The sequence below is a fragment of the Entelurus aequoreus genome, linkage group LG01 (assembly GCF_033978785.1).
Source record: "Entelurus aequoreus isolate RoL-2023_Sb linkage group LG01, RoL_Eaeq_v1.1, whole genome shotgun sequence".
NCBI lineage: Eukaryota > Metazoa > Chordata > Actinopteri > Syngnathiformes > Syngnathidae > Entelurus > Entelurus aequoreus.
In genome coordinates this window covers 88,904,490-88,923,119 of record NC_084731.1, presented here as the reverse complement: position 1 = coordinate 88,923,119, position 18,630 = coordinate 88,904,490, and the positions used below count along the sequence as shown (strand labels likewise).

General features: G+C 41.2%; 1 protein-coding gene across 4 annotated transcripts in view; it reads left to right on the top strand.

Annotated features, from left to right (window-relative positions):
* Positions 1-18,630, top strand: part of atp11a (ATPase phospholipid transporting 11A) — a 91,034-nt gene that overhangs the window by 55,562 nt on the left and 16,842 nt on the right. For all 4 annotated transcript variants that reach the window (XR_009827495.1, XM_062060786.1, XM_062060768.1 and 1 more), the window contains exons 4-25: positions 276-356; positions 432-539; positions 657-785; positions 877-980; positions 1,071-1,118; positions 3,408-3,472; positions 3,568-3,649; positions 3,844-3,994; positions 4,073-4,270; positions 4,349-4,462; positions 9,206-9,265; positions 9,341-9,507; positions 9,600-9,671; positions 9,739-9,812; positions 9,890-9,993; positions 12,937-13,118; positions 13,522-13,770; positions 17,208-17,385; positions 17,501-17,603; positions 17,675-17,820; positions 17,887-17,946; positions 18,038-18,165. Coding sequence is in view for 3 of the 4 variants with exons in the window: in XM_062060786.1 (XP_061916770.1) it covers positions 276-356; positions 432-539; positions 657-785; positions 877-980; positions 1,071-1,118; positions 3,408-3,472; positions 3,568-3,649; positions 3,844-3,994; positions 4,073-4,270; positions 4,349-4,462; positions 9,206-9,265; positions 9,341-9,507; positions 9,600-9,671; positions 9,739-9,812; positions 9,890-9,993; positions 12,937-13,118; positions 13,522-13,770; positions 17,208-17,385; positions 17,501-17,603; positions 17,675-17,820; positions 17,887-17,946; positions 18,038-18,165 (2,603 nt within the window). In the remaining variant the exon portion in view is untranslated. The remainder of the gene's footprint in view (positions 1-275; positions 357-431; positions 540-656; positions 786-876; positions 981-1,070; positions 1,119-3,407; positions 3,473-3,567; positions 3,650-3,843; positions 3,995-4,072; positions 4,271-4,348; positions 4,463-9,205; positions 9,266-9,340; positions 9,508-9,599; positions 9,672-9,738; positions 9,813-9,889; positions 9,994-12,936; positions 13,119-13,521; positions 13,771-17,207; positions 17,386-17,500; positions 17,604-17,674; positions 17,821-17,886; positions 17,947-18,037; positions 18,166-18,630) is intronic.

Here is an 18,630-nt window from a genome sequence, read left to right as displayed (position 1 = left end):
GAGATATTGAGTTGAAAAAAAGACAAACATGTAAGTTTATTTTGCTCGAATAAGGAGCAAAAGGCACTGATTCAATGGAATGGCCCTGACATAAACACAGAAGCAGGTGATAAAGTAAACAAATAAAAATTAATTTTCTTTGTTCATTCTTTGTCTTACTCACCAGAGAACTGGGATTGTGTACTTTGTGCAGCTAAATAAACGACACCCCTGGTCAGGAACTGGGCTTACAATTGCATTGTCATTGCTGTGTCTGATTGATTTTGTCTCCTTAGTTGATCATCGACACGCCCACCAGCCCGGTCACTAGTGGACTTCCGCTCTTCTTTGTCATCACAGTTACAGCAATCAAACAGGTGAGAGCATTGGGTCTGCAGCACCGTCACAACATGTCTCTTGTTGCCATCAACCTGACGCTGTCTCTCTCTAAGGGTTACGAGGACTGGCTGAGACATAAAGCGGACAACGCTGTCAACAAGTGTCCCGTCCACGTGGTGCAACATGGCAAAGTGATCCGCAAACAGAGTCGCAAGCTGCGGGTGCGTTTGTGTGACGACAAATCACGTTTCATACCATAGCATTATGTTCACATAGTTATCTTGTGAGCGGATGAGCGTTTATACAGTATATTCTATACTTGCACTTATTTGCCTCAGGTGGGAGACGTTGTCTTTGTAAAGGAAGATGAATCATTTCCCTGCGATCTGGTCCTGCTCGCCACATCCCGGGCTGATGGGACCTGCTACGTCACCACAGCTAGCTTGGATGGGGAGAGCAGCCACAAGGTGTGTACATGTCTTAAAGTATGCTGGTCGGTCACTTTGTGGATCTTTTTGTGTCAAGATCAAGAATGTTTCCATGCTCCTCCAACCACAGACATACTATGCAGTCCAGGACACCAAAGCTTACAATACCGAAAAGGAGGTGGACTTGATCCACGCCACCATAGAATGTGAACAGCCACAGCCAGACCTCTACAAGTCAGTGAAACGTGCTCTCACTTACACCAGACTCTTACAGAATACTTTTTCTCAACATGGTTCTTCTTGTTTTCTGTGGTTTTTGTGTAGATTTGTGGGCCGCATCAACGTCTACATGGACAACGAGCCAGTGGCAAGGTGATTTAGAACATGTAGCCTGCATGTATTGACTCATTGGGTTGCAGTCAACCGTCCTCTTCATATTAAAAAGCGCCCGCTGTAGTATGTCAACATACATGGTCGACCGATTACAAATTTGGGATCCAAAGTAGTCCTTTCCATGAAAAATCTGTCCTTTTATGTCAAAGTGTTGTGCTACTATAAGTTACACAGCATTAAAATGTGCAAACCAGCGGTGCGCCGATCGATCGGACACTGATCATTGTTATGGCTGACCGGGACAGCAAGCAGCTAACTCTGTATGTCCATTCACAGTGCGATCCCGCTGCCCTATGTTAAAATTCATCACTTCCATTACAGTAAATACGGTGCTTCCAGAAAGTTTTTACATTATTTTGTTATGTTACAGCCTTATGCTGAAATGGAATAAATTCAGTTGTGTCATCAAAATACTACAAACAATACCCCATAATAAAAATGTGAAAAAAAAGAAAAAGTGCAAATTTATTAAAAATGTAAAACTAAAAAAAGGATTCAAAGTATTTGCTTAGTACTTTTTTATTGCACCTTTGGCTTAATTTACAACCTCAATTATTTTTGAATATGATGCCACTAGCTTGGCACGCCTATTTTTGGGCAGTTTTGCCCATTCATTCCTCTTTGCATCACCTCTCATCAGATTGGATGGAAAGCGTTGGTTTTCATCCAGGATGTCTGTACACTTCGCTGCATTCATCTTTTCTTCTATTTTGATGAGTCTTCCAGTTCCTGCCGCTGAAAAATATCCCCACACCATGATGCTGCCACCACCATGCTGCACTGGCGGGTGGCCTGGCATTCATGCCGGGGTTCAATCTTTGTCTCATCACACCAGAATTTTTTTTTATGGTCTATGAATCTTTTAGATGCATTTTGGCAGTTTTTTTTTACTATACTTATAATTACTATATACAGGCCTGATTGGTGAATTGCTGCAGAGATGGTTTTCCTTCTGGAAGGCTCTCCTCTCTCCACAGAGGAATGCTGTAGTTCTGACAGAGTGACCATCAGGTTCTTGGTCACCTCCCTGACTAGACTAAGATGAATGCAGCAATGTACAGAGACATCCTGGATGAAAACTAAAGTTTCCCATCCAATCTGATGGAGTTTGAGAGGTGATGCAAAGAGGAATGGGCAAAACAGCCCAAAAGGTGTGCCAAACTTGTGGCAAAGTATTCAGAAAGACTTGAGGCTATAATTTCTGCCAAAGGTGCATCAACAAAGTGTTGAGCAGAGGCTGTGAATACTTATGTAGATGTGATGTTTTTGTTAGTTTTATAGTTTTAATACATTTACAAAATAAAAAAATAAAAAACTTTTCACATTGTCACTATGTAATTGTCATAATTCCTGTAGAACTTTGAGGACAAAAATTAATGTATCCCATTTTGTAATAAGGCTGTATCATGACAGAATGAGGGAAAAATGAAGCGCTGTGAATACTTTCTGAATGCACTGTATACTACATTTCTTACTTTATCACTGGAGGACGAGGCTAAACATGTGACACACCGAGTAAGAGCAAGCCGGAGCATACAAAAAGGCATGCTACTCGCTAAACTAGCCACAAAGCCAGCTTGAAACAAGTGAAGTGAAGTGAATTATATTTATATAGCGCTTTTCTCTAGTGAGCGCTTTACATAGTGACACCCAATATCTACGTTACATTTAAACCAGTGTGGGTGGCACTGGGAGCAGGTGGGTAAAGTGTCTTGCCCAAGGACACAACGGCAGTGACTAGGATGGCGGAAGCGGGAATCGAACCTGGAACCCTCAAGTTGCTGGCACGGCCACTCTTACCAACCGAGCTATGCCGCCTCAAACAACACCAACAAATAAGTGCTAAGTAGTTGAAAAAGTGTAGAGGGAAGCAGAAAGTTAGCAACTATTAACAGCAAATTAACAAATAGATTAATAAGAGTCTAGAAAGTATAATGTAACACCAACTGACCACCAGTGTGTGTTGCTGTGTAGCAGCCTGTTGTACACGTAAGGGGAGGGCGGATCGAGCACACATTGATGAAAACTCAGTTGTCTCTCAAATGTCTATGGCAAAGTTACACGTGAATGTGCAAGTTAGTTTCGGTTTAGATTTTGGTTTTGTCGATAACAACTTATTTCAACGTCAGTCAGCCAGTCTGAGGCGCGTCGACATAAATGTATTTTTTTTTATTGTGATGCGAGAGAAAAAACATGGATATTGTCGCTGTCTATTAAAGTCGTCGTCTTCCTGAAATTACTTTTATGTGACATTGTTGTTTTTTCTAGGCCATTGGGATCAGAGAACCTCCTTCTCAGAGGAGCCACACTGAAGAACACACAGTACATTTACGGTAAAAATAAATGGAATGTTGAGGAACCTATCTTGTCAACTTTGGTGATTACTCCCTAAAGATAATAAATATTCGTCCCCTCTTCCGCTTTTTAGCGGTTGCCATCTACACTGGGATGGAAACAAAGATGGCTCTCAACTACCAGTGCAAGTCTCAGAAGCGCTCTGCAGTCGAAAAGTATGTTGTTTTTTTCTCCATGTCATAAAGATTTCTTAACCACTTGTTTATTAGCAAAATGCTTTGGTTTCTCATCTCCTTATTTATGCACTGATGGTTTGCTGCGCTGCATGTGGGTGGACTACATTTACACCTGCTTTAACATCCATGCACGAGGATTAGTGTGCTTGTTTGACAGCTATTATCTTTGGCAGGTCAATGAACTCCTACTTGGTGGTCTACCTGTGCATTCTCATCAGCAAGGCTATCGTCAACACTGTCCTCAAATATGCATGGCAGGCTGACCCCAGCAGAGATGAGCCCTGGTACAACGACAGGACTGAGCCAGAGAGGCAGAGACACATAGTGAGTGTTAATTGCAGCTTTTCACACCGGGGGGTTACGTCTTGTTTGACCTCTCATCATCTTCTCTTGCCGCCTCAGGTGATTAGGGCCTTCACAGACTTCCTGGCCTTCATGGTTCTATTCAACTACATTATCCCTGTTTCCATGTACGTCACAGTGGAGATGCAGAAGTTCCTTGGCTCCTATTTCATGATGTGGGACGATGAGATGTTTGACGAGGAACTCGGAGAGAGAGCAGTGGTCAACACGTCAGACCTGAACGAAGAACTGGGCCAGGTTCTTCAAAGTCTTCTCTTTTCCGCACGTCTTCTTTTCAGCAGCCGTGTTCTGTAGACTTTTGATTCATCTTTCCAGGTGGAGTACGTGTTTACTGATAAGACAGGAACGCTGACAGAGAACAACATGGAGTTCATTGAGTGTTGTGTCGACGGACACATTTACGTAGCTCAAGCAATCTGTAATGGACAGGTAATCCTACTTTGTCTGTATATTTTAGGGATGCACAATTAATTACATTTTAATCCCGATTTTGGCTGCTAAGATTAATTAACGGTGATTGTCGGCGATATTAAAGCGGAGCTGCACTTTTTTATTTTATTTTGCCTATCGTTCATAATCCTTATGAGAGACAAGAAAACAAAAGTTGTTTTTTTCAGTCTAACATGTAAAAATCGGTTTGTTCTTGGTGGCTAGCAATGCAGTTAAAAGGGGCAATCAGTTATACCTCTAAATCACTTTAAAAATGCATTCAAAAACCATCAACAATACTTTATTTACGTTTAGTAACCTGTTTAATAACTAACCTGTAGAAACAGTTATTGTAAGAGTGAACACTTGAACACTGACGGACTCTTTTTCTAGAGTAGTAACACATCGGCATGCTTCGGTATTAGCCGTTAAAGCTAACTACGGAAAGAGATAAGCTAGCTTCTACAACAACACGAAACACGTTTGAGTTTGTAATGCACAACACTGCGATCGTACACCAATCTGTGCTCACTGAAAAACATGAATAATCATATTACAGTATTGTAACGTATTAGCCCACATTTCATGTTTTGTTTGTACACAGCTAGCTCAACAGTGTATGTACTGTAGTTTAAATAACACGCATGACATGATGCGTGTATCATGATCAATATTTAAACCACTCGATGGATAGTTGTGCGTTTGGTTCAGCTGGCCGGATGCATGAATCATGATCAATATTTAACCCACTCGATGGACAGTTGTGCGTTTGGTACAGCTGGCCACAGACATTTTTCGGTTTATTTGGGTAAGCACTCCATTTATGTCAAAATAGCTTGGCTCTAAGTTCCACATTTATAGAATCGTCACTTTCACCTCACTCTCTCGGCTTCAGTCTGCTCAAACGTCTCACCTTCCTTTGTGCTCGCTTCTCGAAACAGCAGTTCATCCTTTGTATGTTCAGCTTCAAAAAGATAAGGTTGTGAATTGTCATATGTCTGAAAGTAGTCGTCTTCGTTGTCTGTTATCGATTCTTTCATGATTAGAACTAGAGATGTCCGATAATGGCTTTTTTGCCGATATCCGATATTATTATTATATTATCCATTATTGTCCAACTCTTAATTACCGATTCCGATATCAACCGATACCGATATATACAGTCGTGGAATTAACACATTATTATGCCTAATTTTGTTGTGATGCCCCGCTGGATGCATTAAACAATGTAACAAGGTTTTCCAAAATAAATCAACTCAAGTTATGGAAAAAAATGCCAACATGGCACTGTCATATTTATTATTGAAGTCACAAAGTGCATTATTTTTTTTAACATGCCTCAAAACAGCAGCTTTGAATTTGGGACATGGTCTCCCTGAGAGAGCATGAGGAGGTTGAGGTGGGGGGCGGGGGGGGGTTGAGGTTTGTGTGTGTGTGGGGGGGTAGGTATTAGCGGGGGGTGAATATTGTAGCGTCCCGGAAGAGTTAGTGCTGCAAGGGGTTCTGGGTATTTGTTCTGTTGTGTTTATGTTGTGTTACCGTGCGGATGTTCTCCCAAAATGTGTTTGTCATTCTTGTTTGGTGTGGGTTCACAGTGTGGCGCATATTTGTAACAGTGTTAAAGTTGTTTATACGGCTACCCTCAGTGTGACCTGTATGGCTGTTGACCAAGTATGGATTGCATTCACTTGTGTGTGTGAAAAGCCGTAGATAATATATGACTGGGCCGGCACGCAAAGGCAGTGCCTTTAAGGTTTATTGGCGCTCTTTACTTCTCCCTACGTCCGTGTACACAGCGGCGTTTTAAAAAGTCATAAATTTTACTTTTTGATACCGATAATTTTGAAACTGATAATTTCCGATATCACATTTTAAAGCATTTATCGGCCGATAATATCGGCAGTCCAATATTATCGGACATCCCTAATTAGAACACATACGCCTTTGTTTCCGACAGCAGGAACGCACATTTGTTGCAGGAAAGCATTGTTTATCATCTTTAAAATCCTACAAAAAAAAGACATGTGTGTTCTTGTCTCTGTTAATGATTGTGAATGATAGGCAACATTTACAAAAAAAAAAAAGAAAGCCCATTAACATTTAAAAAGGAGGCTTTGCTTCATATCAAACCAAGCACATTCACAACCGCTTCCGTGGAGTCTTGGTATGCGTTTAAGAGCGCACTGCTGTCATTAGATGGCAACAGGTGTGGACAATATTGGACACGGACACGTTTGTCCCACCCAAAAAAGTATGCCGCAGAGGGAAAAAAATATTTGTTAATGCTTTCATTTTGGAAGCCCAACACAGCGTCAAATCGCTGTCTGCTCTTTCCTTCAATCCTTCCTTCCTTCCTTCTCTGATTCCTAACCTGCTCTGATTCTGAGAGTGTTAAGGACGTGAGGAAACACACTGCAGGGGATCTGTAAAACAGTGTGTACAGGGAACGTTGCCACAACTTGTTTACAACGTCCTGCCATTTGTCTACTGGGATGGTCACTCGTGCATTATTTAACGGCTAACTTTGTCAGTGTTCCCAATAACGTCAACACTAGCTAAAATGTTGTGTCATCTCACTGAATTGATCGCAGGCTGTGAAATGTCAGCACGCTGAGTTGTCAGTGAGTCACAAAGCTTTTGTATTAGATTCGAGAGGTATGACTCCTATTTATTTTTGTTGGCCAAACTGTTGCACTGGACCACGTGGTGTTGTTGGAGAAGGACAAAGCATTTTTCTTAGACTTTGCCTTCATTGGCCAAACTGCTTTGTGGTTTATATTGATATTAAAAGGTAAACCTTTTTTTTTCATGTCACAAAGTTATTACTTTAAAACTGTTCATGTGACATAGCATTTTGTAAATGTTTTGCGGTGTATAGTTAATTCCTATTTGACATATTTCTCTTTATGGATCTGTCCAGTTACCAATAGAGTATGTGCCTCTCCAATTTTAAACTCAATCTTACGCCATTGGACGTTTGGCCAACAAGCTGCTCTGCTTGTCTCCTTGGAGTCACACTAGCAGGACTAACAGCTAACCATCGTGCTAAATAGAGCCTGGAGACACTTCTCCATTCAGTGCCAACATTTCTGGCCGGTGTTCTGGCGAAACCTGCTCCCTATTGGAATTCATGCACCCCCTGCATCTGCGCCTGCGTATGGATCCAGGGAATGTGGTAATGTGATTGCGCATTGTAGGACGCTTTTGCATTTTCCATTCATCCATCTTCTTCCGCTTATCCGAGGTCCGGTCGAGGGGGCAGCAACCTAAGCAGGGAAGCCCAGACTTCCCTCTCCCCAGCCACTTCGTCCAGCGCGTCCCGGGGTATCCCGAGGCGTTCCCGGGCCAGCCGGGAGACATAGTCTTCCCAACGTGTCCTGGGTCTTCCCGGTGGCCTCCTACCGGTCGGACGTGCCCGAAACACCTCCCTAGGGAGGCATTCGGGTGGCATCCTGACCAGATGCCCGAACCACCTCTTCTGGCTCCTCTCGATGTGGAGGAGCAGCGGCTTTACTTTGAGCTCCTCCCGGATGACAGAGCTTCTCACCCTATCCCTAAGGGAGAGCCCCGCCACCCGGCGGAGGAAACTCATTTCGGCCGCTTGTACCCGTGATCTTGTCCTTTCGGTCATAACCCAAAGCTCATGACCATGGGTGAGGATGGGAACGTAGATCGACCGGTAAATTGAGAGCTTTGCCTTCCGGCTCAGCTCCTTCTTCACCACAACGGATCGATACAGCGTCCGCATTATTGAAGACCTATCAAGTCATCCACAGGCTGAATCTTAGGCTCTGTAGCTTGGTTCCTATCTATCATCCCCAGCACGCCCACAACACTCGTAACTTAGATCTGATATCAGGTAAACAAATCTACTGGCTTGTACTGCTCGAAGTGTTGTATGCAGGGGACCAAAGATTTGGAACCGGCTTGATGAGAGCCTCAAGATGCTGTATTCATTCTCCAACTTCAAAAAGAAACTGAAAACTTACCTATTAACCACCTATCTCTAATGCCTCATGTGGGGTAGACTACTGTTGGGTTTTTGCATGGTTGAATGAATGTATGTATGTTTGTGTATGCTTGCTTTTTTTTTGTGCTTGCCACCATGTTTCAGCATTCCATGTATATACTGTCCTCTGGGCCCCCTGCCTAAAGTTTCTTCTAGCTTATTTGGGGGACCCTTTCACTTACCAACATCCATGAATGATATTCACTACTATTGTAATTGTTCTATGGTATTGTGAATAAACTTGAAACTATAAAAAAAACTTTAAAAAAAGATGCCGCACCGATCCGCCTGTCGATCTCACGATCCACTCTTTCCTCACTCGTGAACAATACTCCTAAGTACTTGAACTCCTCCACTTGGGGCTTTTGCATTTTTTGTCATTTATTATACATGTTTTGCACGACAAACGTGTGTGTATCAATAGGTTAAGTGCAGGTGTTCAATTGATGACATGTGGGCCACCCATAAAACGTGGCTGTTTTTATTTGGCACAAGTAAAAAAAGCATTAAAAAAAAGGAAAAATAGAGCTACACGTTGATACTAATAATGACCAAAAATATTTGTCTTTAACACTGTTTTTCCTAATAATGAATACCGTTAAACGTGATTAATAATCGTGATTTCAGTATTGATAAAAATAATCGTGATTATTATTTTTGCCATAATGGTGCAGTCCTAGTATATTTCAACACCCTTTATATCCCTTATAGCTTATCAGTTCCTGTTTTTCTAGGTGATGCCTGGTTCAGCTAGTATGGACATGATTGACACATCACCAGGCCCTGGGGCGAGGGTGAGCGAGGCCTCATCATCCTATCAGTGTGTTTATTTGCATGTGTGTATGAACCCCCTTGGTTCTCAACGACAGGAGCACGAGGAGCTGTTCTTCCGGGCGCTGTGTTTATGCCACACCGTGCAGGTAAAAGAGGAGGAGACGGTAGACAGCATCAAGCAGGGCATCCACCAGGGCAAGTCCACTACCTTTTACATCTCGTCCTCGCCAGACGAGGTGGCGCTGGTGGAGGGCATGAAGAGGTGCCTGTCACACACACGTGAATTATTTAGTCGTAAATACCATGGAACCTTGGCTTATAAAGAATGTAATAAGTTTATGTGTTGGGATGCAGGCTTGGCTTCACATATTTGAGACTCAAGGACAGTCACATGGAGATATTGAACAGAGAGGATGAAATCGAGAGGTTAGTGTTTTTTAACCTGGTTTGCGAGATACACTGCAGCTATAATGTTTTTGGTTTTTTTCAACAGGTTTGAGCTTCTCCAAGTCCTGACTTTTGACTCCAACAGGCGGAGAATGAGCGTCATTGTCCGGGCCAGCACTGGTAACAGAGATATACTGTTTGGGTTTACCTATGGGATATCTCCCTTATTTATATCTTCTTTGTGTCTGCGTGTGAAGGTGAGCTCTACCTTTTCTGCAAAGGAGCAGACTCGTCCATCTTCCCAAGAGTCATCTCGGGCAAGGTGGATCAGGTCAGAGCTCGGGTGGAGCACAATGCAGTGGTGAGAGCACGCATGCCCACACATACATTAATAAGGGGTGTCAAATGATCCCCTTAAATCACTAATAATTAATTACAGTAATATTTAGCTTGCCATGTTTTTTTAATCGTGTTAATCAATTTTTTATATCTAACGTTACTGTCTCCGTATGATTGCGAGTTACCTTACTCTTTGCTTGTGCTTGACACTACCGCCATGAGGCACAAAGACGGTATGCGAAAATTAGGTTTCACCAGTAATGAAAGCGACTTTAAATAGTGGCGATAGGTGAATTATATTTTTTAAAAATAGTGTAAAATATTCATAATGAACATAAATACATATGAAAATGAGTTTATGGTTTAAGTTTGAATGCTTTCCTGTTTTTACTGTAATGTGCACCCCTCTATTAGACAAGCTATGGAGAAATACTTCCGGGTGTGTTATGACATCTTTTTAAAGGGGAACTGCACTTTTTTTTGGAATTTTGCCCATCGAACACAATCCTTATTAGAGACAAGAAGACAAAAGGTTTTGGGGTTTTATGCATTCTAACCAAAAATCGACTCATTCTTGGGGGCTAGCAATGGGAGCAATCAATTCTACCTCTAAATCACTTTTTTTTTAAACGCAATACTTCATTTATGTTCCGTGACTTGTATAATAACCAATCTGTAGTGTGGAGAATGCATATATGTTTAAGAGTTCTTTCTTTATTCATAGTCATGTTTGAAGCAGCTAGTGTTTTTCCATTTGTACTCTTTCTATTTTTTTAGGAATATGTCCGCAAATAAACTGTGTGTGTTACCTTGAAGGTTTGCAATGTAGGAGTTGGAGTACTCCCTTATATCTTATCTGTAGTAGAACAATGAGCCTGTATTCCTTTCTGGAGAGGGTGGGGGCTGTTTGCGTATTCAAGAAGTTGTCTCTTCCTGTTTGAATGTTGGACCATCCCGAGATGACGGTATGACTGTATTGATGTGGGCTGGTCTGCTGAAGCTTCAGTAAAACATGATAATATTCTTATTCTGTCTTGATGGTCCTTCTTACTCTGCATATATGTCATCTGAAAGAACTTGGGATTGACCAGTGACTTTAACTCTCTGAGAGGTAGACTGGTCAGACGCAACAGTAGCAACATTGTTACTGTAAGAGCGAACACTGAGGAACTCTTTTTCTAGCGTAGTAACACATTTGCGTGCTACGGTATTAGCCGTAAAAGCTAGCTACGGCAAGAGGGAGATAGCTTCTACGACAACACAAAACGCGTTTGAGTTTGTAACGCACAACACTGCGATACAACACTAATTTGTATTGACTGAAAAACATGAACAATCATATTACAGTATCTGTAAAGTATTTTATGTTTTGTTTGTACACACAAGAGCCAGACAGATAATGTACTGTAATTGTACTAACACGCATGACGTGCTGCGTGTATCATGATCGATATTAAACTGACTCACTCAATGGACAGTTGTGCGTTTGGTCCAGCTGGCCTGGGACATTTTTCCAGTTTATTTGGGTAAGCACTCCATTATGTCGAAATAGCATGGCTCCAAGTTCCACATTTCTAGCGTCAGTCACTTTCACCTCACTCTTTTGGCTTCCGTCTGCGCCAATGTCTCACCCTTCCTTCTTGGTCGTGTCTATGAGGAGTAGTTCATCCTCTCAGTATATTCAGCTTCAATAATATAACCTTGTGAATCCTCATTTGTCCAAAAATAGTCGTTTTCGTTGTCTGTTACCAAGTCTGCCATGATTACAACACACACGTTTGTTTCGGTAAGTAGGAACACACAATTGTTGCCAGAAGTTGGACTTGCGCTGCTAGTATGTAAAAATGTAAAAATGTAATTTCAGTTCTTATGTGTCTTGTACATGTTAAGAATGGACAACAATAAAGCTGCTGTCTGTTATGGAAACAGAAATCAATGCGCGATACCACACATATATACAGTATATATATATATATATATATATATATATATATATATATATATATATATATATATATATATATATATACACTTACAGTGTGTATGTAAAGCGTTGATGGAGGGTTTTGAAGTTGTTTTAGAGGGCTTTGAAGGTTCCAACGGTGACTCCATCTTTCAAGCGTTTATCATCTTTAAAATCCTAAAAAAAAAAGACAATTGTGTTCTTGTCTCTCATAATGATTGTGAAGATAAGCAAAAAAAATTAAAAAAGTGCAGTTCCCCTTCAAGCTGAATTTGACATAACACATCTGCGCTTTAATATAGTGATATATTACACGTACAATGATGTGCACATCATATTTCAAATCAAAGCAAAGCAAATCAAAGAAGAATGTTGTTGTAATTGCCGCCGTGTCTTCCAGTGGACTAAATGAAACTGAAACTCAGAAACAAGTCTTGTTCTGAAATAATGTACGTGTCTGAAACTGTGTGATTGGCTGTGAAAAAGCCAGGCCAAAATGTTGTCCAATTCGTTTTAAAGAATAAACATGTAATTGTGACAAATGTATTTCTTAAATCTGTTCTTTTAAACCAATGTTGGTTACATATGCTATCTCTTGATTGATGGGTCTGTTTTATCTATTTTGAAGCAGAGAAAAAGCAAAAAGTTTAACATTCAATACATATTGCTTTAAAAAGTGTTCTTACTGTTTTTTTGATGTGGTAACTTTAACACTTTATATGGACCTGATATTTTCTTTAGGTGAATAAAACAGATTCCATTTTTTCAAATATGTTAAAATCAATGAACGACTTTATAAAGCCACTTTCTAAAACCCTATCTTAGTAACAATGTAATGTATTTGAATAAACATGTTTTAAAGTGAAGGCTTTTCTCACCATTTTTAGGTGAGATTAAAATAGATTAATTAAAGAACATGATCACTCTTTTTTTTTTTAACCCCTAACAATACTTTGTATTTTTCTTCTGCATTCATCTTACCTCAATGGGATCTTCCCGTAGGAGGGCCTGCGGACGCTGTGTGTTGCCTACCGGCCTCTCAGTCTGGTGCAGTATCAGGAGGTTTGCCTCCTGTTAAACGGGGCCAAGTTGGCACTACAAGACCGAGACAAACGACTGGCAGAGGCTTACGACCTGATTGAGAAAGATCTCATCCTGCTGGGAGCCACTGCTGTGGAGGACAGGTTAGAGAACAGTATCCAGACATACAGTATATGTATTATTCTTTATCTTGGATGTCTGCCTCCAGTTAGCCCACAGCACCCACTCCTGATTGTGTGCATGCTATTGCCTTAACGAGTTCTTCGCAACTTCTAGTTAGTTGAATGATGCAAGTGGATGTTCATGCCCTATCACACACTCACCACTGAGGCGCTTTGAAAATACATTGTTAGCCAGGAGGGCATTGCAGGTCAGCTTGTGCTATTCAAAACTAGGCAGGGGGATAAGTGCACTGCACTGTTTGACCCTTCGCCTGGGTGTTATCTTAGTTGTGGTTTTGTGCAGCAAACTAAGCATTCCACCCTGTTGTTCTGCATACTAAGTTCTACCCCAGCCACCATTTTCCCACAATTTTGTCCATAACAGACTGCAAGAAAAAGCGGCAGACACCATCGAGTCTCTGCACAAGGCAGGTATGAAGGTGTGGGTGCTGACCGGCGACAAGATGGAGACGGCTGCCGCCACCTGCTACGCCAGCAAGTTGTTCCACCGCAACACGCAGATCCTGGAGTTGACCACCAAGCGCACAGAGGAGCAGAGCCTTCATGATGTCCTGTTTGACCTGAGCAGAACTGTGCTCAGGCATCACGGTGGCTGGGGCAGGGACATCTCTGGGTGAGTTTGCAAGCTTTAAAATAAGTGTCTTCCAACCGTTATTTTAAAGAGTGTCCCAAAACAACTTTTTCCACTCATACAATAATTGAGCCTTGAGAATTGGCTGATACCGATAGTGTGGAATGTTAGAAAAGGCTTAATCAGGGGAAATTACTCAAGCAGACAACAATGTTGGGTATGAAAAGCACTAACCTATTTATTATTAATGTCTGAAATGGACTTTTGCTGTCTTTGAATTGAATTTGAGTGGTAGTTATTTTCCTGGCGATGTCCAGTGGCCACAATAATTAATTAAAGTACCCGTAGAGTGGAAAAACATGTTGACATTATATGCCTAAGTGTGTTTCATTGTATCCATTAAACCATATCCAATTGTATTTACAATCCGCAAAGTATTTGAAAATACCATCTAAACATCACAAAATGCCACAAATTCAGTCAGCTATTTTGAATATTCCACTCCGAACGTCTTCGGTAAGTTCCCTAAACTGACGTCACTGGAGTAACACTTCTGCACTCTGACCATAGTATCAGATCAGTCGTACTGGAAATACGCAAAAATTAGAGAGAGATGTGCTGTCTATCATTCACAATCATTATGTAAGACATGAACACATACTGTATGTTTTTTGTTGTTTTTTATGCATTCTAAGTCGTAAATAAATAAATACAAAAAGTTTGCTAACAATGTAGTCAAAGGGCACTCTATTCCGTCCTTAAAACCCTGTAAATAACCATTCAGAACCTGTCAACAATACTCACATGTCGTGAACTGGATATCAACCAAATATTAATAATGTTGTTATTATAAGCGCTAACGCAGACAAACTATTTTTAGTGGCAGATTGATAACACACAGCTCAGTAGCCCTCTCCTGTTTTACTGTGAGCTGGCCGCGATGTCCTGCTGCTCCCGTATCATCACTTCTTGACTCGTCAAAGTTATTTTAGATTATGAGTCATGCCTCTCATCTGGATATTAGGATATTTAGCCATGATATCAAAAGTCTGTGACATTTAATTCATACCCGGAGATGGAGACAAACACACGCAAATGAAGACAGTCTCTGCAGGAAGACTTTTCCTTGTTAACCCTTTTTTGATTGATTGATTGAAACTTTTATTAGTAAATTGCACAGTTCAGTACATATTCCGTATAATTGACCACTAAATGGTAACACCCGAATAAGTTTTTCAACTTGTTTAAGTTGGGGTCCACGTAATCAATTCATGGTGTGCATCATGATGAATTCTTCATCTATACAGGAAGATATTAACATTCTATCAGTCATCATCGAAGTAAGAGCAGACATTGTACAGTAAGCGATAGTTTTATTATGTTTGTAGTTTGTATTTCTGGTTCAGCACTGCTACATGATGCTTAGTGTTTCATTAAAGCTGGATCTGTTTAGGAGATCTTCTAAAACTTGTAGATCCATCCATCCATTTTCTACCGCTTGTCCCTTACGGGGTTGCGGGGGGTATCTCAGTTGCATTCGGGCGGAAGGCGGGGTACACCCTGGACAAGTCGCCACCTCATTGCAGGGCCAACACAGATAGACAGACAACATTCACACTCACATTCACACACTAGGGCCAATCTAGTGTTGCCAATCAACCTATCCCCAGGTGCATGTCTTTGGAGGTGGGAGGAAGCCGGAGTACCCGGAGAAAACCCACGCAGTCACGGGAAGAACATGCAAACTCCACACAGAAAGATCCCTTATATTCAGGACCAAAAACAAGTTTCTGGATCATAATTTTCCCCAAACTTGTCGTCGTTGGCTCTCACAAAGTCTGCATGATTTGGATTGTTGTTGGTGATGAAGGGATCCGCGGTCCCTAACCTCTACATCGATGGTTCTTAACCTGGGTTCGATCGAACCTTAGGGGTTCGGTGAGTCGGGCTCAGGGGTTCGGCGGAGGTCAAGACACACCCGACTCATCGTGTCAATAAAAACTTCTCCCTATAGGCGTATTATGTATACGGCAACCGCAGAAGTCACACTGATTTGCAGGTGTGTAATTTGTTGTGAGTTTATGCACTGTGTTGGTTTTGTTCTTTGAACAAGGTGATGTTCATGCACGGTTCATTTTGTGCACCAGTAAAAAAACATGGTAACAATTTTGTATGGGGAACATATTCACCATTAATTAGTTGCTTATTAACATGCAAATTAGTAACATATTGGCTCTTAACTAGTCATTATTAAGTACTTATTAATGCCTTATTCGGCATGGCCTTATTATAATCTAACCCTAACTCTCTAACCCTGGCCCTTACCCTCTAACCTTAACCCTAACCAAATAACTCTAAATTAGGTCTTTGTTACTTAGAATATGTTCTCCATACTAAAGTGTTACCAAAAACATATAACTTTGTCTTGAATTTGAAAAAAACCCAACATTTTATTTTTCACTAAAGAAGGGTTCGGTGAATGCGCATATGAAACTGGTGGGGTTCGGTACCTCCAACAAGGTTAAGAACCACTGCTCTACATCATGCGATGACGTGTATAGCTAGCTCGTTATCTCTCAAAATGGCTTGGGAATCTCCGTGAGATTGATACTATTTTATTCTTATCTATTTAATCACAAACTTTGTAAGTCTTTTGCTGTCATACATCACATATGTATGATAATAGCATTAATATAGAGGCAGCTTGTTTTTCCACTCTACTGGTACTTTAAGTTAAGCTCATGACGCAGAAAGATGAATGATGCAGACACTTTTGTTACCGGATACTTGGCAACTTTGTATATGTAAGTCACATGTAACTATAATAATTTGATACTTGTTTATATTAACAAATATTGTGTTTTAGACTAGAATATTGTTTAATTAAAAGCACTTATGTATGTCTAACTTGTGTGCTTAGTTGTTGTGTAGATGCTAGCTCCTAGTAGCCTATAGCCTACCATGTTTACCTTTCGTAAATGACTTACTTACTGCTTATTGGAGGACATTTAGATGTTAACTGTCTGTCCAGCTTTGCACAGGTAAACATGCTGCACCACTGCTTGTATTTGAGCGCTTATATCAGAGATTTTAGATGCAAATCGATATAATTCGATACTTATATTTTTTCGCTGATATTGGACCGATTTCGATATCGGGTCGGGGCACCCCGACTTAATTAAAAAAGTATAGTATGGCCTGTATATGCTATGGTAAATAGTGAAAGAGCATTTCATTGTTCTGCCTCGCACAGATAAATGAACAACAATTTATTATTTGTAGTAAATAAATAATCATTTTCGGACCAATTAGGTGAAATTGAATAATTTTTCCACCTGATGAATGTCGTACAGTAGTTGGGAATTACTACTCTAAGAGATATAAATGTATTTATTGGCACTGCAGCTGAATGTTCCTGTGCAGTGAAGTAAGTCATCTCTGCCGTGTCGAACATGCTTACTAGTCATGTGACTGTGCAGTTTATCAGGTGACTACACCGACTACGGTCTCATCATCGACGGAGCCACCCTCTCGGCAGTAATGAAGCCCGGCCAGGAGGACTCCAACTCAGGGAACTACAAAGAGATTTTCCTGGAAATCTGCCGCAATTGCAGCGCGGTACTCTGCTGTCGAATGGCACCTCTTCAGAAAGCTCAGGTACGGAAGCAACGTCTGTGTCTAAATTAGATTATTCAATGTTCTAAAATCCTGGAGCAGTTTGCTGTTTATTGCTCATGCGGGTCACGTGACTTGGCTCTTTGGTCTTCTCCAGATTGTCAAGTTGATCAAAACATCGAAGGAGCATCCGATCACACTTGCCGTGGGAGACGGGGCCAACGATGTCAGCATGATCCTCGAGGCACACGTCGGCGTCGGTGAGGATATCGTTCATTAACCGTTAAAAGCTCAGGTGCGGTTTTATGACAAGTGTGACCTGCTCCCTCAGGTATCATGGGTAAGGAGGGCCGTCAGGCAGTGAGGAACAGTGACTACGCTGTTCCAAAATTCAAACACCTCAAGAAGATGCTGCTTGTCCATGGACATTATTACTACATACGCATCTCTGAGCTTGTACAGTACTTCTTTTACAAGGTGCAGGCGATTACATTATTTTTACCCAAAATGCAATGGACCTGACTATTTGTTTCTTTCCCCCAGAATGTCTGCTTCATCTTTCCCCAGTTCCTCTACCAGTTTTTCTGTGGTTTTTCACAGCAGGTAAGTGATGCGCTTTACACAGGCTGAAGCATAATACACAAGGACTACCATGAGAAATAAAACGTGTCATTGTCTCCCTCCTCATCCTCAGCCGCTGTATGATACAGCCTTCTTGACTCTGTACAACATCAGCTTCACTTCACTGCCCATTCTGCTCTACAGTCTCGTCGAGCAGCACATCAACATGGACATCCTGAAGAAGGACCCGGCTTTGTACAGGTTGGGGATTACTGTGCTATTTGCTTCCTTCCGGATTAGTCACAAGATTAATCAAACTAGTGGTCGCCTGACATTGGCCCGCACTCACGTTGTTTGAGTCTTGGAAAACTTATTTCTCATGACATGCATTTGGAGGGAATGTGAGCACACTGCACCTTCAGAACCACTGCAGACTGGGTTACATGGAAATATTAAGGCTGTCAGATGTTCAAAATACTTAATTGCGATTTTGTCCCTAGTTAACTCGTAGTTAATCGTAGATTTATAGATTTTTTTATCTTTAATAAGTGTAACTTACTGTGTAGATCGTTTTTAATGCTATCAACATGGGACTGGATAATGTGTTTGATTTATGAAACATTTTCTGTTGAGCTGTTCAAAAAAGCACAAACCCTCTTCTACTCAGTGGCCTAGTGGTTAGAGTGTCCGCCCTGAGATTGGTAGGTTGTGAGTTCAAACCACTGA